Source organism: Phymastichus coffea, unplaced genomic scaffold (genome assembly GCF_024137745.1).
Source record: "Phymastichus coffea isolate CEN01 unplaced genomic scaffold, Cenicafe_Pcof_1.1 PCOF00071, whole genome shotgun sequence".
Taxonomy (NCBI): Eukaryota; Metazoa; Arthropoda; class Insecta; order Hymenoptera; family Eulophidae; genus Phymastichus; species Phymastichus coffea.
Window position 1 is genome coordinate 1328510 of NW_026706882.1, and position 26919 is coordinate 1355428.

At 32.8% G+C, this 26919-nt stretch overlaps 1 protein-coding gene across 4 annotated transcripts in view; it reads left to right on the forward strand.

Annotated features, from left to right (window-relative positions):
- LOC131667831 (trace amine-associated receptor 9) overlaps positions 1 to 23912 on the forward strand; it is a 104790-nt gene extending 80878 nt beyond the window's left edge. For 3 of the 4 annotated variants that reach the window (XM_058941542.1, XM_058941544.1, XM_058941543.1), the window contains exons 6-10: positions 2934 to 3088; positions 3687 to 3834; positions 16110 to 16364; positions 18297 to 18396; positions 19186 to 23912. In XM_058941542.1, the coding sequence (XP_058797525.1) occupies positions 2934 to 3088; positions 3687 to 3834; positions 16110 to 16364; positions 18297 to 18396; positions 19186 to 19301 (774 nt within the window). In that variant the 3' untranslated portion in view covers positions 19302 to 23912. The remainder of the gene's footprint in view (positions 1 to 2933; positions 3089 to 3686; positions 3835 to 16109; positions 16365 to 18296; positions 18397 to 19185) is intronic. The other variant, XM_058941545.1, reaches the window with a different exon arrangement.
- Positions 23913 to 26919: the final 3007 nt, after the last annotated feature.

The window sequence follows — 26919 nt, forward strand, 5'->3', positions numbered from 1 at the left end:
GTGATATTATATCAAAGAATCAAGTTTCTTTTGAATGGTTTTTAATAAAATATCAGATTTTCGAAGGTAGACCATCCTCATTCAAAACTAACAACCTTTGATCAATAAATGGGACAGCCATGTAACCCAAAGTTCTGATTTATACAAATCATCTTTGCAGTTCCACAAGCTCTGCATAGTTGTTGGACTTTGATTGAACAGTATTCTCAAGTATCTAATTGTAACTTTGTTCATTATACTCGGTATAGTCCGACTAGTAATAACTGTTCTATACATAAATGTGTAGCACACGCGTATAATGTTAACGCTTCCATTGAAAAATATAATTTCTGAATGACAAACACTTGAATGAAAACCAGCGCGTTTCTTTTTTTTTCTGGAAAATTCTTCGTTAATCACATGTACAATGCCACGCCGTTACACTTTCGTCCTTTGGCGAGCATTTGACAACAGCTTTTATGGTCCGACGGGTCTTTCTCACACAGTCTGCCAACTCTCTCTCGCTCTCGCCTTATTTCGTGTCCGCTTGAATCGTAGCTCGACAGTCTTACGAGCCTTGAATTCCTTGTGCCCAGGAAATTGTCTGGTTAGATGTTTCAAGTATGGGTGTGGTCGCCTGAAATTGTTTCGTTCTTAATTTTTTTTGTTATTTATGATAATTGAAGATTCTACTTTGATGTACTTCTAATTATAAGTTTCATTAAATATTCATTGGAATGTTTAAGTGGTTCTTCTTGTTTAATTAGTTAAGCTGGAATACTTATTGTGCAAATTGTACAAAATTTCCAATGTGTTTTTTTGTCGCAAATTGAATAAGAAAACTTGCCAGTAAATAAAATTTTTTTAAAGTAGAATTTCTGGCATTTTACAAAGTTATTTCTAAATCAGTTGTACTTCATATCAAGACATAGGAGTAGTAAAGTTTCTCTACTGAAATAAAATTTTCTCATCTAAGAAATATGAGTTAAGTTTTTTCAGCAAAACTTAATATGTTTGAAATGTTCAAAATTACAAAACTAAATGGAGTTTAAAAAATCTCTATTGATTTTATCATATGTTAGTCACACAAAATATGGCGGAGACGTGAGCAAAAGAAAACCGAGCAGGTAAGCCCCTTGTTTTTGGAAACTTTCCAGAAGTGCACGTGAATACACCCAAATGCAAAGGATAAGCGAGGTCAGTTGAGAAAAGATTAAATAGTGTGAAAAAAGTTTATATATGGCTTGCATTATATTTTTAATATGAATTATAGTGAGTTAGACGTTAAAAGGAATAATTCGCAAAATCCACCGACAATAAACATTAGGCAACTAACTCTTTCTTTCTTTCACATTCAATGCCACTTGTTCCGAAAAGATAATTTTCACGTTCGTGAACGAGCAAACACTGAGAAGAATGATGTTTCGCTTTAAATCGTGCGTTGAACTCATCACTGGAAGCGACATGACTCTCTTTCAAACGCACCACACAATTTCCAGTTGAGCGTTTGAATGCAAAACAGAACAAGTTAAATCGCTTAACCGAAGCATGTGAGACCCTGAACGAGTTCTAAAGTCTTTTTCTTTTAAAAAATAAATTAGATTGTTGTTATTGCGTACAACCCATAAAGCATACAATAATAAATAAATTCGAAACATAAATAAATCACAACTGTCACATATAATCTTCACCGCAAAAATGGGAATGACTAAAAACGAGGGTACTCAACGAACAAAAATAGTGCATGAATAAATCGGCAGAATTGCGAGCGAGAGAGAGAGAGAGAGAGAGAGAGAGAGAGAGAGAGAGAGAGAGAGAGAGAGAGAGGGAGGGAGAGAGAAGTGGCTATGCGGCTGACATTCTCAGGCTACACGAGCACTGCATTCCCTCTCTCTCTCTCTTTCTCTCCTCCCCTTTTAATGACCGGACGTTCGTGCGCGTGGGATGGCAAACGGTGAGTTTTGATGGGCGCGATGTCCGCTTTTACGGTTACACCGATGATCGGCTGTGATTTGTTTGGGACGAAGGCTGTTTACTACGGTAAATGCTAGTTTTATTTTTAACCAAACTTGATTTTGTGGTGTACTTAATTGAATTTGAATCTAAGCGTATAATTTACTGTGTTGAAGATGTACAAGTTGTTTTCAATTTTTGAGTTTCAAAATATCACAAACCTTTCAAATTTCATCTAAAAATTTTGAAGTTTATCAACGGTGTTTCGATCGGTATTAAATACGACTTCGCTGGATTTCTACTAGAAAAGAATAGCCATTTAGATAAGATATTGCTCATTGCCCGACTGAACACGCACTACACTACTTGCCGAACGACCGCACACGATGGAAAAAAAAAACAAATGCTACGGCGATTTATTAGGGTTAGCCAATGTTTTCGTTTTCTAACAATCTGTTCGTGGCTATATGTTTTTTACTCTTTCGTTTTCACTCTTATCACTTTGATTGGATTTTCTGCTCTACTCCCAACTAACATCCAGTAGATTTGCGCACCAGTGAGTTTTGGCTATCGATGGCTAGAAACAAAAAAAATTCGAATTTTCGTTATATTGATCCACTCAAATACAAAAAATCTGAGCCATTATACTATTACATCAAAATAAAATCGAAGCTATTAATGGTATTTCTTCATTTTATCTACGTACATGCATTTATTTCTCAAAATATAAACTAATGTGAAAGTCTATGTATTACATAGTCGAAATTTTGAAAAGTAGTATATATCAAAAATTGGTCAGACGACTCTGTCAGTTTAATAAAATAGAATCGCCCAAAAATAAAAGAAATTCAATGATTTTTCAACTCAAAAAAACCTGAACCTTACAAGGCGTCTACACATCGATAGTTCACGTAGACCATGTGCTGTTATAATTTTTTTATGCCGCTTGCTTCTCTCACACTGCGCTCGCTTGGCAACGTCGCTCGCTCTCTCACGAGCAGTATTACATGCGGCAGGGCTGCGTGGCGATAATGTCGACTACGTGGATTGCCAGCGTGGCTATATTTGGCAGCCTGGTGCTGCCTAAAGGTGGCTACTACTTCAATGACACTGGTTTACTTGCTTGCGAGCCTTTTTTTGACAAAGCGTCGTTTAGGTAATGTAGTTATTTACTTTGTTTAACGCTAAGAAAAAAAGTATTTGGATGAAAAATAAGATAATGTAATTAATTCTCGTCAAGATATTTATCAACTATTAACAAATAATTATTTAATATTGATGAATAATTTTTCAATTATCAATGAATGTTTATAGAACATAAAAGATAATTTCATTTGTAATTTGGCAAATGTGAAATTATGAAGTAACTCGATAGAGATTTTACCTAAAACATTGCACAAATAATTCTATTTTACAGACTTAATAAACTTCCTGTATTCGGAAGTGTTTTTAACAAAACGTTTATTTGATGTAGAGTAATTTTTATTAAATAAGTGTTATAAACATAAAATGCAAATTAAATAAACATTTTTTTTTAAATCTTTCAATCTTTGGTTATACACATTTCGTGTTAAATAATTTAGATGGTTTAAAAACTTGAAATTAACGTTCAAGATAATAAAAATGCAAAATATAAGTAACCAACGAAAAGAAAAAAAAGTGCATACTAAAGTTATTGATAAGTGTAAAACACTGAGAAAGTAAAGTTAAAAAAAAAGAATTTGAGCTCGAACGCTGCTCGCTGAATTTTTCAGGATACTGGCGTGCTGCTGCTTCTATTTCCCGACGACGATGGCCCTGATGTACTTCTACGGCTCGGCCTTTCACGTGAACAAACTCCGCCTGAAGAGGGTAGTTTGCGTCAACACACCCGAAGTCGTTGGCGCCGGCCACATCGAGCGGGTAAGCATACAACGCTTTCCTTTTTTAATTGACCTACTCGCGCTCTCTCACTCACTCTCTCGCGCCATCCCAAATCGTCAAAGTGAATGTTTAACAGTCTCAAGATGAGCTGGATTTTTCCTGCACTGTTTCAGGTAATAACCGCGAGACGCTTAAAATGTTCATCTTTATCAAAGTTACGTATAGTCATCATTCGACTCACTGTTATTTGGAATCTCCATTCAGCGAAATTTTACGCGATATGCGAGTATTTGCTAAGAAACCGAATTGAAAACGTAATTGAATACTCTATCACCAGTCGTAAAACTCAAGCAAGTCAATAAAAAGCGTACGTAACCTCGTCAATTACTGTAGACAGTCTCGCTATACGACAGAGTGCGCATTCATAATCCCACCTTTGCATCAACGATAATTGAAGCCATTGCCGCGACTGAGGTCTGTGTAATTAGCCCGAGGCTTACACCGAGCTTTTCCGCGTTAAAAAAGAAAATTAAGTGCGGAGATGTGTACATGTAGCTCGAGGCTGATGTAATGACATTTTTCTATACGATGAAGAGAGAATAATGTGACTCTTAGTTATCTTAGTAAGCTATGTGCTACAGTTTTACGGAGGTTGTACTTCAAACTTATTAAAAAATGGAGCTTCTTTCAAAGGAATAGTAAACTTTGAATAGATCGACATTTCTTTTATTTTTCAACCGGCTTGTCGATAAAACGATGTATCTTGTCAAATTTACGTGAGCGCTGGAAAGCTTGCCAAACTTTTCACTATTGACTAGAACTTTGAAAGTTCGGTGTAGATGTAGACTTTATTTCCAACGGACTTTGACTTCCAGTAACCTGCAGTTCTATTTTATGACAGTTAATCATCAAAATGTCAATTATCGCTGACTTTAAATACTCTGGAGTAGATACTTTTTTATAATTAACAATGTGAAACTTTTGACCATGAAAAGTTAATTAAGTGCAAAGTAAACTTCATATCTTACCGAGTTGAAAGTCAATCATAACTTATTGTGTACCGAATTCATCCAATTTTAAAGCTAGTTTCTATGCTGTGGAAAATTACATAAAAGTACAGCATAGTCTACGTTGACGGTAGTTTATTGTTGGCTCGGTAGACAGAAGAATATCGATTAGTTGATTCAGGGAAGTGAAAAATATCAAATTTTAAATCGAAATACTAATTGAAACAAAAGGTGATTTTAAAACTTACAAAATACGAAATAGCAAATCTAAAAGCTGTCCATCACTCCGCGTCACGTAATCCTCTTTCATACTATAATCAAAAGCGCAAACTCCATTTTATTGTGAAACAAAGTTCGCGAATCCCCATCGAAAGATATCTATATATTTTGTTCGCAAGACAAATAAGTAACGACGAGTCAAAAATTCCAATAAGTCTGGCTACATTTGTCCGCAACTTCACTTCTTAATGGTACTTCGTATTCCTCTTCGTTTTCCGAGCGGTAATACGATTTTTCCTTAGCGGAGGATGCCTTCAGTTTTCGTTCGATTTTCTTTCCCCCCTCCTCCAACTTGGAGAGCTTCACTATTCTGCTGCTCGAGTTTTTTAATTAAATACTCGGTAAAAGTTTCTCTCTCTCTCTCTATTAATCACGCCGAATTGATAGGAAATCAAAATGATTTTCGAATTCATCTGACACGAAAAATATTGCAAAACCTTTCTGAAGAAAAAAAAATTATTTTTTATTACGACTATCTATATGAATAAAACAAATCTTGTACGAAAAGTCAAGTTGTAATAGGAAGACAAATGTACTTTTATCGCACGACTTCTATTGGCGTATAAGCTTGTTATATTTCAATATTGTTGGAGCTACACACAGAAAGACATCGCATACCGACAACAATTTTCCATACGCTGAAACATGCACAGACACATACGCGCGTCTCTTCTATATCTCTCTCTTACCTTTAAAGTTTCCCGAAAGCGGAAACTGATATTGACATTTCTCCCTCGACCTTACTGAAATGTTAGACAAGATAAACAATCAAGCTCACTTTGATATGGCACGTACGTGTGTGGGGCACTATTGACAGAATGGCCTTGTTCCTCGTGAATGTAATGCGATTGAAAAATTGCATGCCAAGTTAGGCAAAATTAATGTTTTTTATTTTCATCCTTCCCAGTGTTGGGAAGAAATTTTAATTATATATTTTTACTGGATATGACCTTCCTCGTTACCCGCTGGTTTTGAAAAGATAAATACACGACTTCTAAAGCAAACACTCGACATTTGAAATATTCACTCGACAAACTCAGAGTCACTTGAAACAACGACTAAATACTTGACAAACGTCGATAATAATCTCACACAATCGCCAAGAAAGTCCACAGGCAGATACACACACGAGATAATACCCCGACATAATACTCGCCCTAGTTTTTTCTTTTTTTCGGGCGAGCGATATTTTCCTTAGCGGGTGGCCCACTTAGCCAGCGATCCGCTGCGCGTGAACGATAATCCACCCAAAAATGCGCTTGCTGGCCAAAGGGAAAGAACAAAAAAAAAGCAAACGAAATCAGTTAACTGGAAGATGTTGAGAAGTTACGAGCTCTCCTATAGTGAAAGTTAATTTGTGAGGTTTGATCGGGATAACTTTATAGAGGGAGATAGCTCTCTTTTATCTTTTCGGTGGACTGAAAGTTTTTTTTTCAGTTAGCCCTTTCTCTGTTTCTATGGAGCGGAAAGTTTTTTTTTAGATAAGATGGAGTTTAAATTTGTCAGTGGATATGTAACTGATTCTATTGTTGAAGCGAAGATTATGCGAACTGTATTTAGCAATTTAAAATTCTTTCTTCATTTACCTATCTACAATTGTGAAGGTAATTAAGGAATACATTTTCGTACAAACCGAACTACTCTGAATTAGCAATATTACCAACTTGTTCGATAATTACAAACTTTGTACTGAGTTCCAAACTTCTATAATTATTGAAATAATTTTCAAAAAGCAAAAAACTAGAGATTTCATCGAAAATAAAAAATAATAAAAGATCATTTCGAAAGTTCAGTCAGCGAAAAAGCTCGAGACGATTAACATCCAATATCCTTGTAATACTGTCTATATTGGGTGCGAGGAATACCCGACGGCAAAAGCGAGTAGTCGAGTGCGAGTTTCGCGAACAAGGCCGGAAGTGCACTTTTACTCGCGTGTCGGATACGTTGGAGTTTTGCTGTACGTTCTCGAAACGATTTCTGAAAATTTTCGAGCGCTGAAGTTGGCTTGGTTTTTTGTTTATTTGAAATCCAAAATTTTTGAATGGCCGTTGTTGGTAATTTGTTTTTAAGTTATCGAGATGAAATGTGCATCGAAGCGAACAGTCATAAATGTGCTCGAATTTGACAAACACCCCGACTGAAATAAAAAGCAAAAATAACGCCATCGAGTTTGCTTCAATCCATTTTAACGAAGCTGCATTATCCACGCATTCTTTTAATCCTCTATTTATTCTTCCTTCTTGTTCGTTCTCTACGCTGTCCTTTGTTCTTCGTGAGAGTTGCGTTCTCGTTTTCAAAGTTTCTGTTTGTCTTCGCTCGCGCTCGTCGGGACTGCTACGTCGCCGCGCTTCATCGCCTTTTATTTTTGCCTGCACTGTTCTGCTATTCGTTTCGTCGGAGTCTCTCCGCTAATTCGGTTCTATGGCCTCATAATGTTTGCAAATGTATGCGTGGCAAAGCTGCTTTTTTAAAGGGAAATTAATTTTCTTCAAGGATACATTGACAATAGACATTATTCAAACGTATTCTAACGTTGAGAAACCTTTTTAAAAATACATCAACGGAAATTTTCACAAAACATATAAAAAAAAGTTGGAATTTTGCCAACAAAATCACAAGTAACAAAGCGTGAATATACTTTTGTTCTAAAACGCATCGCTTCACTCGCGATTTTCCAGCAAATCTTTTTCTGTCTTCGAGCGCTGTCGGCGAGTTTTTCTTTCGTTTTCCATTCAAGCGAGTCTTGCCCGCGCGCACTTAACCCACTTTGCCGTTCGCTCGCAAGTTAACGAGCCGTGGTCAATTTCCAAGGCAGCCGATCGCACCCACCTCGCGGAAATTGTTGAACGAATGAAAAACTTTTTACACACGCTTCGCGATAATCAGTCCTGTTGTTTCCACAAGGTTGACTCCTTACCAAAAGTAAATACCAGTAAATGACTTATTTGGCAATGGAACATTATCAATTTTACTTTCTTTAAACACGATGTTATTCATAAGTACACAAGTGTATAATTTCTAGTCATCGCTGAGAGAAATTTATATATATAATAAGAATTTCAATAGTAATATTTAGTAGTTAAAATTGATAGATCGCCGTCCAAATTGCAAGTCACATAAAAATTTATTATTATTTACATGGCAATTTTTTCAAACTATAGTCACTTGTTATTTCACAGAATGTAGTCGAAATGCTCACTTTGCGTTATACACAATAATTATTTGAAGAATTCAAACAATGAGCCTGTGATGATTTTGCAAAGTTGCGAATTAGAAAGAAAGTTGATTTTAGTGAAATCAATTTTTACATTACTTGAAAATCTTCATGTATTTTCAGAAACGCGATCATTGAACGAGCATAATTCCTGCATAAAGCTTTTTCTTTGTTTTTGAATATCGAAAATATAGTTTTTTTTTAATTTTATGTATTAGTCGTTCCGAAAAACAATCACTAGATCAACAACAACAAAGAAATAATCTAGATATCAGAACATAAATTTCAGTATATGTAGTAAAGTTTCAGTACGAACGTTTTTAAAGATTTTCTAAATTATTAAATATATTTATTAGGCAATAGATATGATTACATGTTGGATTTAGGAAAGAATAATCTAAAATCTAAGAAAATGAAAAGGTTACGATTAGAACAAATCGGTTCAGTAAATGCTTCGTCTAATGTCGATAAAAAAGTTACCAAACCAACAGAAATTTGGAAATACTTTTTCAATAATACATCTTTTCATGGAGTAAGATATTGGTTAGACGATAATTTTTCACGGTTCGAGCGGATGTTTTGGAAAGTTATTAGTTTGCTTGGATTCGCTACTGCAATATACATTATTTACATATTATATGGGAAATTTCAAGTAAATTTTTATTACACGATGAAAACTTATTGTACAGCAGTAATAATTAATTTTTACCAAGGCTAGGAAAACAGATATAATAATTGACAAGCTCCAAACTCATTCTTATGAAGTTCCATTTCCAAGCGTTACAATTTGTCCTCCAATTCAACCAACTATTGAAGACATTGATAGAATTGTTGAAGTACACTTTTTGAACAGCACTGAGAAGGAAAAAAGTGTTATTAAACAAATTGTTCCAAAAATGTTTAATTCATCAATTGAATATTATAACAACCTTGACTACATTTTTGAAAATTTGGATTTGGGACAAATAACGGGTAAGTGAAAAAGCTTCGTTAGATTTTTATTTGTATAACGAGTCTTAAATTTACAGCCGACTTAAATTTAAATGGAAGTTTACTTAAATTTTTGCCAAATTGCAAAGATATTTTTTTTCACTGTATATGGGATTTAGAGAAGATAAATTGTTGCGATCATCTTCACATTCAAACAACTAATTTTGGATATTGTTTTTCATTCAATTCACAAACGTCAATAAATGTGTCGAATTCACAACCTAAAAGGGCATCTTCAACGGGACCGAAAAGTGGATTACAAATTACTATGAAATCACCTTTGTTTGGTAAATTAACTTGTAAATTAACCATCACAAACAATATATTCAATTTTTCAGTAAAGATTATTATGAAGTAATTTTGAAGCACGACTTTACGATCATATGTCGGGCAAACAGATTAAAAAGTGATAAAATTAATTTACAGTAAAAAGACAAATTCCACTAATTATACAAGATCCATTCACATGGCCGCGTTCTGGACTTTATGTAAATCTTGATAATCAGTATGAAATATCCGTCAAATTTTCATCTCTTCATTCTGCACATAACGTATTACAATTAGAAAATATTTCTAATCCACCATGCAAGTATAACAATGGAACATATAGATTGATCAATTGTCAAGATGATTGTTTTAGGAAACATTTTATAAAACGATGTGGGTGCATACTAACTCGTTTTTTTGACCGTAAGAAAACAATATTTTATTATCCAAGTACAAATGTACCAAACACGAATCAAAATTATTTACTTTTTAATGATTGTCTAGACGAGTCAAATAAATGTAAGATAAAAGATGTCGAATGTATTTCGTGGATTATTAGTAATTATAACACTTTTATCAATTACTCTTGAACGAAACGATCTCTTTCAATTATTAATATTCCCGTTATAGGAAATATGCCGAAATATCGGACAAAATATGCACAGTTCAAGGACATAGATTGTAAATGTGCAGAAGATTGCGAATATAACAAATACGTTATTTCCATGATTGATCGACCAGATACAAAAAATACCCTTTCCTTAGATATATACTTTGACAGAAAGGCCGGAATTCGATACAAAAGAATAATCATTGTGTCAAACCTAGATATGATAGGTAAAAATTAAGACTTCTATTTCAAGTTAGTTATCGACAAATAAATTAATTAAAATACATGTTTTAATAGTTCAATTTGGCGGTATCTTCGCATTATTCGTTGGTGGATCTTTACTTGCTCTCATGGAGTTTGTACATGCATTCTTAAAAATCATTTTTTTTTGGATTCATCGATTTTATAAACTAAAATTTTTAAAGTAGCATTGTCTTCTTTACTCAAATGTACTTACACAGTAGTTACAGTTCGACTAGATTCTATTGCATATACGTATTCAGTACAAGCGACTTACACAAGTGGGTTTACAAAGCAATTTATTCACTTTGCAATTTTCGAGCAATTACAAGCTATCAAGACAGTTATTTTGTAATGATTTAATTTCAACAAACCTTAGATTTTGTGATAAATTTCAAAATTTTATGTCGCAGTTGGCAATCATAATTATATAGACAAGCATCTGCCACACCACTACTACTAACCATCGTTTCTGCATAGTTTGCTACTCTTCTGACATGTCTGTCCGATAAAAATATTGCTGCTGTAAAACTCATTTATTCTATGCAGATCAAAAAATGAAAAAATTGGTCTTGACAGATTTTTTTAACAAAAAGAATAAAAATAATTTGGAGGAAAAAGTAACAAAACCGAAAGATATTTGGAAATATTTTTGTCAAAACTCGTCTTTTCATGGAATAAAATACTGCTTAGATAATCAACTATCACTAATCGATCATATAGTATGGTTAATAGTTTTCTTAGGAGGATTCGTTTCGGCGACCTATATTATTTACTTACTATACGGCAATTATCAAGTAATTATCGGTAACGTAAATTTCACATAATTTTTTTTATATAATTAGTTTCTTTTTAATTCAAGAATAGAAAGATTAATGTTGTCATTGACGAGCTTCAAGCCAATCTGTCAACAGTTCCATTTCCGAGCATCACAATTTGCCCAATTAATAAAGCCAGCGACAAATACATAAATGCAACTGTAGAGGAACTATTACCACATAATACTGAAAAGTTCAAGAACATTGTTAAAGAAATACTTTATCACATATCTGATATAAACATAGCAAAATTTGATCTTTTTGAATTCAATTTCACAAATTTAGAACTGGAAGAGATGAGTGGTAAGATGGAATGTAATTAACACGTAGAGGACCACATGACTCATATCGGTTATATCTTCTATTTATTTTTTTTCCATATTTGATTTATGATGAAATCAACTCAAATTGTAAAAAACACTATTTTACTAATACATTATAAAGATAAGTATTCAAAAAATATTTCGTCTATGAGACTGTTTTTATAAATTGAAAGCTTATCAAACAACACTTCAAACACGACAAACTTTTAAAAGTAGATAAAATTCATTATCATCCTTAACGTGTTTATTCATCTAGTTTTCAAGTAAAACATCAAATAATTTTTTTTATGTCAAAGTAAATTTGACACAAGCGATGATTTTGATGACACCAAAATGCAACGAAATTTTATACAACTGCACTTTCGGTTACAAGAAAGAAAATTGCTGCGACATATTTGATCTTGAAAAAACGTATTACGGATTTTGCTATTCGTTCAATTCGAAAACTGCAGAAAATAGCTCAATAACTCACTCAGAGCCCAAAAAAGTTCACTTTTCTGAATCTAAGAGCGGATTGACAGTCACTCTTAAATCACCTATGTTTGGTAAAGTATTTTTATTATATAAAGTATTTTATAATTCATACAGATATTAGACAATAAAAAATAATGCATTTATTTGAGTATTAGACAATATACGAGCAGATTTAATGATAGAAGATTCGTATGAGATCCCAACGAAAGGTGATATCATTAGTTTTGGTCGTCACTATGAAATTCCCCTAAGATTTATTTCAATTTATGCGGAACCCGATGTTTTAAAATTAGAAGATCTTCCGAATGCACCATGTAAATATACAAATGGGACTTACAGAATGAGTAATTGCAGAGATCGCCAATTTCTGAAATATATTCAAATTCATTGCAATTGTACACCAACAGCATTTTTTGACAGTAAGCATGCAATTCGTGTTTTGTTTCCATCGATAGCAACTTTTAATTGAAACAAATTGTAGAACGTTCGGGCGATGCACGTGAATGGGAATTAAAAGATTTGAAATGTATTACAGAATTCATTGGTAGGTATCTGCTGATATAAAAATTTTCTAACTAAAATATCAAAATAGATAATATACCGACAAGCGTATTTTTTGTTGTTTTAATTGGCTAAATACAAATCCGTTGACAGATTTGCTTCACCATTCTCCAATTTTTTCAAATCGTGAAAAATTCTAGATTCAAAACAACAGAAATCTAACAAATCTAATTTTTTAAACACGGTGATAAATAGACGAATCTGGAGGGTGATAGAGCAATTTTGATTTTCGATTTTGATTCAGCGGGTCAAAATTCCGGGGAACGGATACGCGGCATGCCTAAGTTAGAGGCTTTTGTTTCTTGCACGTGCCAATTTTATTATTTGGATTCTAGGTAATATCAAGAAATTTATGTATCAGCATTCTGATGTCCCGGGAACAAATTGGAACTGTCCAGTCAGCTGTGCAAATAATAAGTACAATTATTTCATGATTGATCATATTGCTAAAAATGATACACTGTCTTTGGACATACACTTTGACAGTAGGACTGGAATTCGATACAAAAGAATAATTGTGGTGGATGATTTCGATATGCTGGGTAACATCTTGACATTATCAATTTGAATCTTATTGTTGTTGTTTTATAATGTTTGTTATTTTAGTTCAATTTGGAGGAATTTTTGGGTTATTCGTTGGTGGTTCACTTCTTACTCTCATGGAAATTGTACATACTTTATTCAAAAGTATCTGTTTCTGGATTTATTACTTTTTCAAGCAGACTTTTAGAAAAAATAAAATCAAAGTCAACCACAATGTTTCCATCATACCGTTTACGCATTAAATTAAGAAAAGTTCTACAACGGAAGTAATTGTCAACATTGCATATACTTTTATTCGAAAAAATTGTTTTATTCTAATTACGATAGTAATAAGAAAGTGCTAATGTATAATAATCTTTTTCAACATTCTTGTGCACTAATTTATAAAGTATGTATCTCCCGCAATATCAACTGCACTATGTCTGAAAATAATTAATAAACTATAGAACTCATTAAATTGATTCTGATTAATATTTCATTTATTTGCCTCAATCATAATCACATTACAACTGCTTTCCGCAATCGACTAATGCAAATCACAAGAAACTCATTATTAAGATCATAACGAGATCAACAAGTAGTCGAGGAAAGAGAAACCAGTAAGTTACCTATCAAAATGTCAAACTTTTTTATGAAGAAAAAAAATCCAAGCACAAAGCTGCAGATGGTTACAAAAGAACGCGACATTTTGCGATTTCTTTCAAGCATCTCGCGACTTTCATCCATTCTCGATAACAACTTTCTTTTAGGGTAATTGGCTCGGAGACGTCATTCAAGTGCGAGTAAACCTATAAGGCTGATTATTCAGAAAGTTTTAACTTTATATTGAAGTCTTTTTGTCCGAACATTGGATTAAAAAAAATTGTATTTCTACAAATACGAACAATATAAAAATGAGCTCAAGCAAGTATTCTCATATCAACAAATTTTATCGTGCAGAAATTACATGCACTCGACGTATTCATGATCACATATAACGAAAAGCAAAAGTCGGAAAGCAAATAAAAGTAAAAAAACAGCTCTAACAAACGCCTGTACCTAACAATATTCATAATGACACATTCATTCCTCTCGAGGAGTCAAGTCCTCGCGAAATTAATTAGAGGTGCACTCTCTCGCAAATTGAAAGATGAGAAACTAAGGGAGAGAGGGAGGGAGGGAGGGAGAAAGAGAGATAGAGAGAGAGAGCAAAAAAATCATCGAGGATGAATTTCTCTGTGATCGATAGAAAACCGAGGGATAACATTGACATATATTCCCGAGCTCAAAATGAATAAAAAAAATGAGAGCGAGTTTAATATTTGCACATCGAAGATGCCGACTTCATGAACTCTACGACTTGTTTATTTCTTTTCTTTCTTCTTGATACTTCCTTCATTTCGTATTTTGTGAGTAAGTAAAACTTTTTTTTGCATTCAAGAATTACACAATCTCGACAGTCACGAAACGAAAAGCAACTTAGATGTACAGCTAAGAATATTTTTTATTTTAAGAGTAATAAAAAATTTCATGAATGTTCACTTTGGCAACATGTTTGTTGCTTACACTGGTTTAATTAAAGATAACTTGATATTACAGCTCCATAATGAATTTGGAGTAATTTTAATTAAAAATATTTAAGCTATTTTTACTCTATTATAAACATATCAAATTGAAAAGTGTTCAATATCAAGGCAGGTATTTTTTAAAACTACTAAACAAACTTATTATTATGTATTTTGTACATAAAACTATATTTAATTTTGAAAGCTACAACACGTGAACAACTAAAATTGTAATTATAATGAATGTTTTTAACCTAATCTAGAAATATCTAGAAAACCTTTTAATTTTATTGAAAAACCCCCGAATACAGATAGTATATCAACGTAACGAAATGAAAAAAAAATAGAATCGACGAGTGCACTTTTCATGTTAAGATTAATCCCAACAGCGCTCAGCTAAATATTCTGTAAAAAGGAGTTTATAGCTTGAAAAGCTATGTCGGCATCTATAGTGCTGGTAAAAAGCTAGATGAAACGTTTTTCTTACGTAAAAATCATTCAAACCTGTCGCATAAATTGATTGATTTATGATTTTAACAAAATATCTTTCCTTTTAATTATTTTTCAAAGGGTTAAAAACATGTCTTTTTAACGAGACGCTCAATCAACATTACCTAAGCCACGTTCTAATTAAAACAAGTAACACACGACAAGCATGGGAATTCCAACAATATAAAATACGTTCAATTAACCGAACAAAATCAGCAAAGCTGGCAAGTGTAATACTCTCCTAAATCCCTCTTGAGATACATAATCTTCACGATGAAACGCGTAACGCGGATGCGACTCTATTAGCTCTAAAACGATGTTAAATCCTTTACGGACTTTCATCAGTGGCTTCAGTGGCTTTCCCTTTTTTCCCTATCTTCGCTAAACAAAGCTTCGCTTTACAAGGATGAAAGAGTTTTACTCTACCACCAGCGTCAGCTAAAAAAGACGAAAAAGTAAAAGAAGTAGTGTAAGCCCTTAGTGGCTGTAAAAGAGGCATGGTTAACGCAGATGCTAAGTTTGACGGTAAAAGGATTATATATACGGGGAAGGTCTCTGTTCTTTTGCCTTCTTTTTTTTTTTTTTTGAGGATGCTGCACTCTTCAAAAGTAGTCTTTCTGCCATTCTTCCCGTGTAATCTGCATTTGAGAGTGAGAGAGAGAGAGAGAGAGAGTGAAGTGACCATACTACCTGAAAGCGTTGCATATTGCTTTGGTTTTAATTTGCGTCGGATGCTCCTTCAATTTTATTTATGTACGAAACTACGATTGTGTTTCGGGTAAACGCTTGATTCACCGCTCAACTCGAGCGAATCTCCAATTAATCAAGCACTCAGTTGCTGCGTCTTTTCATACGCGAGCACGGACTGCCGTGAAGGTGCCAAAATTCGGACGTACGTTAACAATCAACGGAGCGTGCATGTGCGTGCTTTTGTCAACTTGATGAAATGTTGCAGTTAATGTTGCACGAGCGCCAACTGTCGACCGCTGCCTCGAGGACAATGGCCGCGATGAGCCTTGGCTTTATCGTGATGGTCACACCTTGGACGATTCAGGAAGTGGTTGCCGCTTGCACAGGAAGCAAACCGCCGGCCTTCCTTGACTTCATTGCTACTTGGCTCTCGCTATCCAACAGCTTTTGGAATCCCTTCCTCTACTGGCTCCTCAACAATCACTTTCGTAGAATCTCCCGCGAGATTATTTACACTAGGGTAAGCTCAATTTTCATTGCTTATTATCAACGAAGCACGTCAAAGGAAACATGTTTCTAGTTATAGAAAGAACTTTTGGTTCCTATCGCATTTACTATTAAAGTAATTCATCAATGCTGCATTTTCTGAGAAAATTTGTAGTAGATAAAAATTTTGTTTTTGCAATTATGTAATCAAGAAATATTTTCTACGTTGAAAAATATTTTTACAAGAATGAAACAAGGTTCATAAACTTTTTTGCTCTTTCTTGATATAATTAAATTCAAATAACTTCAGTTTTATCGTTACTTTAAGCTTACATACAATGAGAAACGATTTTCTTCACAAGAAAAAAGCTAGGTGCAATTTACAACGCGGCAATTAGCATCTCGATGGCAAAAAATAAAACAATTGATACGAAGGGAACGAGTAAGGGATAGGAAACGATGAAGGGGAAAAACGGAGAAAAAACTACTCTTCGCAGAGGGTAAACGCTGTTACAGTTGTTCGGTAATGAAATTTTTTTCAACGTCGTTCTCAACTCGCTTTTTTACCCTGCTCTGTTACGATATCCAACGGAGCAACGCTACTAATCTTACTGAAAAAAATAATTTAGGAAAAACCTCACTTGATAAGAAACAATAACGAAAAATTACATATATACGGGATTTAAAAATTGTTGTCAATGAAAAAATAACCGAGATTTACGAGATGAAAGAAAAAGAGTACGCAAAGACCTTGCGAGAAAAAAAAAAAGAATTAACAAGCCATTGACGGGGAAAAAGAACAAAACGAGAGAGGCTCGAGACGGAAAATCCAAGTGAGCGTTCGAGTGTTCGAGTAGGTGGAGGATTAAAGTTCGACACGCCAAGACTAGAGTTCTTTTTCCTCAATGGAGGAAAAAGAATACGAAAAGGGGGAGGGTAACCGTGAAAAGTCGGTCGTCTGAGATATAAAACTCGTTGAGACATTTGTCGCGTAGAATTGAAAAGAAGCACTTCCGTATTTTTAAAAAAGTTAATTGTTTTGTTACATTTTTATGCTTGTTCGGCAAACGTTATTTTATCGAGTAGAATTATGATTGGGTGACCACATGGAACATTTGGGTCGGTTTTTGTCGTTGATAGCTCGATAAATCAATTTATATTTTTTCTCAGGCCACTTCTAACATCATAAAAAAATCAACATCAGTATCTCTTTAAAAGCCCTCGAAAAGGTATCAAATGCCTATAAAACTAAACGACACTCTACAGAACGCGACGCCACGCAAGTAAGACTACAGAGTAAAAAAAAAGACGAAATAACGGCGTTTTCCCTATTTAGTGTGGAAGAGATAGACTTTTTCGCGTCTTGCAACCGCGACTTTACACCTCATGAATTTTCTGAAAAGCGCATCGTTAGCCCGTAAATCTTTGATTACGCGAGCCGTCCTTGTTTACCCAGGAAAAGGTCCCAGAGATAGAGATATTAGCGAGTCATTGTTGGAAATTTAAAGCGAAACGAGACTCGAGACCAAATAATGGGAATAATAGGTTATTCTGACTTTTCTGTTTCTCTCTATTTTTCTCATGAAGCTCTGATAAACTCTCATGATTTCATGTATAGGATTTTCTCGTGATAAGGAGAGAATAAAAAATAAGAAGAATGTTATTACAGAGTACTCAGTGGATTTTCATTTTTTCATTGTATTGTAATGCAAGTAAGATTTTTTACGTGGGTTTCAACCTAAAATTAATTATGTCTTATAAATGTATTAGTTAATAACTATCAGAACTGATTGAACTTTATTGATTATATTTACTACGTTACATAAAAATAATAAGCAATATAACAAAAATGCAATTAGGTTATCGTAAATAATTGGAAACATAAAATACAGCATTTCGCTACAATTGAAAATTAACAAAATATATTTTATATCCATTCCATATAACTTTACACTTTATGTTATAGTTATTGTGCAGACCAAAGCCGATGGGGCCGAAGCAGCATTGCTGCGCAACGAGCACTGCTGGTTTCGACGTTTGCAGTATTGGTGGGTTGGACTTGTCAGGTAAAGCCAAAAACATAATTTAATTTTAACTCAGGCAACATTAATTGAAGGTGGCCTGAACGTTTTACAATCACCAACGTTAGGCAAATTACAGATGATTAATACGAGGACAACAAATATTTACTGAACGCAGACGATAGATCCCGGAAATTAATTCATCAGTTTGTGATTATTTTCCAAAGGGCTACTATTGCAAATCGATTAGTTGAAAACCGATACACGTCAAACTTGACGATTATTTCATTCATTTTCAATTGCGTGATGTTTACGAGCAGTGTACATTTTAATTAGACAAGAAATTAAAAAATAACTGTTGATCGACTAAACATAGTCTTGATCTACTACAAAATTGTTGTTCCGCATCTAAGACCTACTATTCAGTAGAGTCAATGAATGAAAAATATTTTTTTACTCTTCCATATGAAACTTAGAAGACTAAAAAAAAACTTATCAAAATTTCCAATCTGACAAAACTGAGGGTTCTCTGCTTACATCTTTTAAATTGTGCGATTTATAAAAAGTCAATGTAGTTACTTTAACTTATAGTAGTCGTATGTGTAGTCAGCCGTTTTGATGGATCACTGGAAAGAATCCAATAGATCATAGGTCTCACTAAATCGGCATATCTTCTACTCATAATTCAAAATTCTATCCAACTTTTAGATTATTCAGAATACGATAATTTTTTTAAAACTTTCAAAATACTTACTAACAAGAAATTGAACTTCATAATCACTGAAAGTTCTTTTGGTCACCTGAACAATTTAAAAATAAACGTAACGTTTTTAGGTCTCGAGCGTTATTCAATGGACCGTTGTTCCCTGGCTCATTGTTCGAATCTTTCACTGGCAACAACACCTCCAGTTCCATGGGAAATGACACCAGGTGGTGTATTGATTACGTGAGGACGGGACGCCGCCACGCAAACGGACTCGCCGCTGGAGGAATTAGCGGCCGAGGACGATGTCAGTTAGTACAGCGTGGCGGCGCTGCCAGGCTGTGAGGATCTCGTAATGCAAGCACTCGTCGGCAGACGACAACAGAGAGACAGCCGTCGTCGTCGGCATCATCGTCGACACCGGCAGGAACAGCAACGTCCACGAAGGAATGTCAGATCATTTAGAGCCGCATGGGTATCTGGTGAACAACGACTCGTTGTTCTTGGATGGGGTCATGCCGATTGTTTGGCTTTTCTTCTGGTACGCAATGGTGCTGCATACGCCTGCGTTTTTTCTAGAGGGCGCCATGGTGCTGCCGCCACCATTGAACGGTTATCGTGAATCGTTATACTTGCCAGCGGCACGGTTATCGTGCAGCTTTAGACGTTCATGTGTTGCAATTCTGTTATTTTTTAATATAAGTATGTACTTTGTTACTTGAAGTTGGTTGTTGTGGTGAGTTCAATTTTCAAGTTTGATTGCTGTTGAGAATATGGTTGATTAAGCGTTAGAAAAATAACACTAGGTAAATGAGACTGGCAAAAGTCAAATGTTTAACTTCCTTCATTCTAAGATTTTAAGGAACATTTTTTGCAAGTGCGAGCTGGAAATTATAAAAATATATTGTTTTGTAAATTAAAAGATTTATTATTAAAATTGTTTGATCGAGCTTAGTTATTTTAATAAACTAATAAAATATGACTTGCGGATTCGATTTTTAATCCAAGTAAACTCGATGAAAATTTGATTGGTCGATCAAAAAATTTACTGAGTAGAAAAATTTGATCTCAATTAAGGAAACAATAACTACTTACTATATATGCAATATCAGGAAAAGAAGCGAATAGAGGCATCTACAATTCGAAATTGTTTTTCATAACGTAAAGATTCCATTAGAATTCAATGGAGATTGAGATCGATAAACATAAATGTCAAGCAATTTAATAGTCTATAATAATAAAAAATAATTTGAATTAAATTTTATATAGAAGAAAACACTTAGATAATCATATATCATGGTTGCCATTTCACTGTATTTAATAAAAAGAAATCAAAAGATTGTGTCTTAATTCATAATCAATGTTTTTTTTCAATTTTTGAAAGATAATAAGCACTTTTTTATTTTCTGAAAATAGCAGAACAAACTAACATATTTTTCTATTTGTCTGATAAGATATCCATTATTCAAATATATTAAACATTATATTCTATGATTAAAGCATACTTTTAAATATTGCGTTACGCATATCATTGTAAAGGTTCATATAACACATAACTTATTCTAAATATATTGTGAAAAATTAAATTAAGTATTTGGTAATGAAAGGTTAATGTATGTTGAAGCTATTCATTCAGTTGGAATTAATGTTGAACATTAATATTGTTAATCACAAATGAGAAAAGAAGAAATGCGCTGGACGATGTTTGTAAAATTATAATCGTATGATAACGAATATGTGAATCTCATTGATTAATTGGCGATTTTTTCGCCGTATTAGAAACATTTACCATGTGTCGAAGCAATATTTGCTTATTTGCACCGGTACAAAGCATAATGAATTATTTTGATTACATGCTAATGAGTAATTATAATCGCAATTATTGTCGTAATTTTTACAATTGAATAAAAATGTCATAAAAGTCACAATAAAAAACCACATAAGGGGTAGTTTTAATTTGGTTATTCAACGTGAAATTTTAAAACCGTGTTAATTAGAAATAATAATTTTTTTCAATAAAAGTTGCACTTGTAAATAATAAAGTTCACGTATGCGTCACTGCCCCTTTGATATAACTCCTTTGGAAATCATAAATTTTGCCATTTATTAAAAAAAAAAGAATATGAACAAATTCTACATATATTTCAGCACGAACGTATGAAAATGATTTTTTGTAAGATAGCGACACAATAAATGAAATAAACATAACTAGCCGATGAAAATACAATTAATTATTATATATAGATATATTAAAACGAAGCACGATTGAGCATGAGTAAATAAATATATGTAAGTATGATATGGAATAATTAAAAAATTAATCATTAATGAATTGATTATTAAGTAAGAAACATTTTTTTTAGAACAAGCGTTGAAATATGCCTTAACATGGAAACTAAAAATAATGAGATTTTGAACTTTGAAATGCAACAAATTGGGTACAGATAGAATTGTAAAGATGTTTGTAGAATAAAAATTTTAAACAGAAAACTCCTTTGTATTGAGTAAATAATCAACATTTCAGAATTTAAAATGTTACTGTTTTTGAACTTAAGGCGATCGCCGAAATTTACTTCTGCTTCCATTTTAGTTGTAAACATTAGTCATTTTTACTTTTGTATTATTATTTCCAAATAAGCTTGTACAATACAAAGATATCTCAATAATTTTAACTGTAGTTCAAAATCATGTAAAATAAAAATTAAGTAGAAAATTTATAGTTATGAAAATGCGATTGATCTTTGGTAATTTTATTGATTTGTTTGATAAAATTTTTTGTCAAATCTTTATAAATCATAACTTGAAACTTTTATGTTGTTATAACTACTATACACTATCAATTTTCGTGTTTCTTATTAAGGTAAATCCAGGCAAAGAGCATCTCGTGCGTAAAACGAATCAGTCCGATAATTATATAGATAGCGCGCTGGGCGTTGCTTACAGTATTGTAATGTAATGGTACCTACTATATGCCATACTTAATTTATTTCTCTGAGTGTACTGTGAGAAGTGATTGTCGATATACATATTTCCAAGCATAATCTTTTGATTTTAACAGGCATGTATGTCGTTCTATTTTTAGATTATGACTAGTGAATGAACGCGGAAACAATTTTTATATTTCAATTTCCATTGTATTATTAGAATCCTCATTGAATTTGGATATTCATTGATTATTTTATTAATGAAGTGAGTTAAAGTGAAACTTTTACTTCCGAGCAAAACGAATCATGGGAAAAAAGATGATCCGTTTTGCCCAACTTGAAAAATTCGGCTTCTTTTATTATTGTATGTATATTTCAAGGATTAATTTTGTTTACAGAATGATTTACACGTATAAACGAAAAACAGTTCATGCTAGTTGGTTGGAGGATACCGTTCACCACTTGGCACGACATATTTTGATAGATAGTGTTCGTAAAAAAAAGGGTAATTTAAAATAGTTTTCAACGAAGAGCAAGACGAAGAACTTTATAAATACATAAAGAAATGGATTTGTTATTTTTCCGATGTGACCTGAATTAAATTTCAAAAACTTGCATATAATTATACGGAGGCATGCAAAGTTAAGCGTCCATTCAAAAATGAAATTGCTGATGATGATTGGTGTATTAGTTTTAAAAAACGGAACTCTGAAATTACTCTCTGCAATCCAAAATCTCTTGCTCTAGCTAGGGGTTTTAATTGATCACAAGTTGAAAATTTTTAATTTTTACTATGGGTGATAATTAAAGAAAAATCTATCGATGGTACAATGATTTATAACAAGAATAAAAGAGGAAACCGTTCAACTAGTAATAAAACACCTGAAATGTTAACAGTAAAGAGAATAAAGCAAGTAGATTTTACCACCACATCATCCTTGCACGAAAGAGAATGCAAAATCGTTTATTAGATGATGTTCCTGCTGGCTCTAGAGGTTACGTCAGTGGTAGCGGTTGGGTGAACGGACCAATCTTTTTTTGAATAGCTTAAGTTTTTTGCTATAAATGTTCGTCTAAACGAAAATCATATAACTTTATTATCCTTTGCGCTACATACAAGAAATAAGATCAACCATTAGATGTTTCCGCGTAGGGACCTATCAAAAAGTTCTTTGAAGAAGAAGTATAGATAAATTTCAAAAAACCATCTTGGAATGACGATCATCTAGAATGATATGTTCAAACTATTTAATGGAGCTTATGTGCGAGGAGTAACCGTTCAAGGTACTATAAAAGGTTTTCTTAAGCCAAGAATTTGGTAATATGATACTAATGTCTTCAATGATGAATAGTATGCTCTTACTAATCTCACGAATCGTACTTTAGATTAAAAAGAAAAATCAACAGATTTTGTTGTAAATAAATTAGATTCTCATGTTGACTTGCCTGTTAATATTCATTTTGAAATATTAGTTTCATCTAAGATCAGACCAATACCATCAAAACAGCGAAAGCAAATAAAAAATAAGTATAAAAGTGAAGTTGAATTTGATGCTCTGAAAAAGAGAGTTAAAAGAGATAAAAAAGTGTTATTGTTCATTTTGCAACAAGAAATACAAGGATGGATCCCCCAAAAGTAGATCCAATTTTATCAATGTTCTAATTGAGTACACGAAGACGGCGTCGAACATTTCTATTGTGATAATTGTAATTCTTATATATAAGTTTTTTTAGTTAATATTAATTATATATTGTTCATGTTAGCTTATGTAATTATAGAGCTTACAAAAGCTGTTAGAAATGATTTATTTATTGTAATTCATTTTGCCCGACCATATTTTAGTCCGAGCAAAAAGGATCACGTTTCTGTACATTTATTTAAATAACTGTTATTGTTTTCTTTTCCAAGTTAACTATTGTGTTATGTAATACAAATGCCATAATATATAAATAAATTATGACATATTGAAATATGTTAAAATTAGGTTGCTTTTATATCAATTGTCCCTCACCAATCCGTTTTGCCCAGAATTCCCCTATCAAAATATTTTCGGTGCATCATTGTTATGTTAACAGTAAATTATAACTACAATTTTTTTTTACAATTTTTCGCGAATTCGTTCACAGTTGATCAAATTTATACACTTGTTAAATTTCTGATATTGTAGTAATATTTTTATTATAGGTGTAATAAGCAATAGTTGTAATTTTTACAATTATATAAAAATATCATAAATATCATGATAAGGAAGCCAGGAGTAGTTTTAATGTGTTGCATAACACGAATATTTTATTGTAAAACATATTGTGATGTTTTACGCGAGATAAAATTGAATAATTTACTTTCCACTGAGAGGATTTTAGTAAATTTTTATTTCGTTGAAATAAAATAGCTGATAATTAAAAAAAGCGGTTAATTAATAGAAGAAAAATAAAAAAAGTTACTCTTTAACAAACCAAGCGTATGCTAACAAACCAGATTAGATCAGATCAATCAGCAGATCATGTGCCATCAAATAAAATTTGAGAAAACATAATAAAAATAAACGTGTAAAAGTAATATCAAAGCTCAGCAAATCATAAAAATGAGCTGCAACGCGTGAAATCGAAACGAGCGAAATTTGCGCACAATAGCGTATAAACCATGTGCACACATACGCCCACCATCAACATGAACTGCCAAATGCCTGTTGCATGTGTAACTAAGTATACTTGAAGGATTCCGCGTGGAAATATTATTAGTTATTTTCCAACGTAGATATAGGGCTTTCAAATATCGATTCAAAATATTTCAAATTTGTTCTTAATTAATTATCTTTTAAAATAATTTTCAAATTATCATTATTTCTTAAATGTGATTACTTTCATTTTTATTATTTTAGAATAAAAGCTTACCAACTACTAAAACCAAATACTTACCGTCAATGATTTTTAAACAAATAATACAATCCTCCATATACGTTAAACGTGTGGTCCTACATTTCTATATTATAATGATTGAAGAGAGAAGAAAAGAGTAATGGTGTTCGCAACCACAGCGAAAATGACAAGTGCAAAGCGCAAGTGCGCGCATATACAATAAATAACACACACGCACGCACACAGACTCACACATACACATGTACGCAAATAGTGATCTCATGATAACTTAACATAGACGAATGGTAAGAGCTCAGCGTTAATATTGTTTGACCTATATTTTTAATAATTCCGTCTGATTTATTTATATTATTGTCCGGACATACGAAATATAATTGTATTTGTATTTAGAATACATTTTTTGTGCAAGCGAGATGTGCTAAATGCGTGTGAGAGAAGGGTGTGTATTATCGATTGTTGTAATTATATGTGGCAACCATGTGAGATTGGCTCGACGTTGATGCTGACTTTTCGGTTAATTTGTATCGCTCTATCCCTATACGTCGATTTGTAATTACGCTTGAACAATGGCGTTGATTACTGCCGCTTTCATATTACAAATTTATTACACTACTGCGCTGCTATCAATGTCAATTGTTTTAATTGCAGAACGTCGACTTGAAAAGTCAATTTCAATGTTGAGTTTTGAAAAAAAAATGCGAGTACGTATGTGATGTTAAGACCGAATTGTAACTTACTGTCGGCATGCATGTATATAAGCTTAGTTATGACAATTAAATTAATTTATTGATTAAACCCGTCGTTTCTTTGTTATTTAATCCTTCCTGAAAGTTTTAAAAACGTAACTAATTGAAATCCAAAATTGAAATAATATTAATATTCTATGCTAATTAGCGGATTTTCAAATGAACACTTACCCGTTTGCAATACTAATAAATACATATTGAATGAATAAATATACGTTATGATAATTGATTATGAGAACAATAAATTTTAGTTTGCAAAATCACATTTATAATTTAGAATTATATCCATGAATATCTAACTTAATCAATGAAAAAATATTCTCTTATAATCCATATCAAAATATAAGATTACTTAAATGCATTCATTGAACAATAAAATTCCTATTCTATCAATAACTCAAGAAAGATAAAAAATGATAGTTCTAAATTAGATGGCGGTGGGTCTCTGACTAAAAGTACTGAAACGTCGATAAGCCCATACTCAGGCATGAATATGAATCCACCTATTATTAATTAAATTAAGTATTGTGACCATATCTAATCAAAAATTAATTACACTTTTAATATAAACTGCTCAGATATTATTTCGCGACCTACGAAATTTAAAATCCAAATTATTTTCGACGATTGAGCATCGATTGATCGATAATTGATAGCATCAAATGAGCTTTTTCTGGCAAGTTGTGAAGTGGTGTGGGCACAACTTGCCAAAATAAATCCTCAGCTTAATTTCGGTTCATATGATCGATGTTCCATTCTCGAAAATAAATGGAATTTTAAACTTCGCGGGTCGCGAACAATTGTCCAGGCAGAGTGTATATACACACGCATGCACATACACACACACACACACACACTGTAAAAAAATACATTTGTATAATAAGTATCTAATAGTAAAATTGGAACTGATGTCTAACTCTGAGTGTAGTACTTTTACTAGTCTCATACTAGTAAAATTATAAATTCTAGTAAATTTACAATTCATCTTGTAAAATTACTTCTCTGAGACTAGTAATTTAACGATAACCGAAATCTTAGCTTTTTTTATAAAAATACTAGCTAATAACTATAAAACTTACTAGCTGCTAGCGATTTCACTGCTCTCAGAATAGGTCCGTTTCGTGTCCAATATTCTCATACTAGTGATTTTACAAAAGTATTATTTTACAGTATTGCCCGGACATTAATTCGCAACCCGCGAAGTTCAAATTCCAATTATTCTCAACGATGGAGCATCGATGACATCAAATGGATTTTTTCTGGCTAATTATAAAATTGCGTGGGGATAAGTTGCCAAAATCGCTCTTAACCTAAC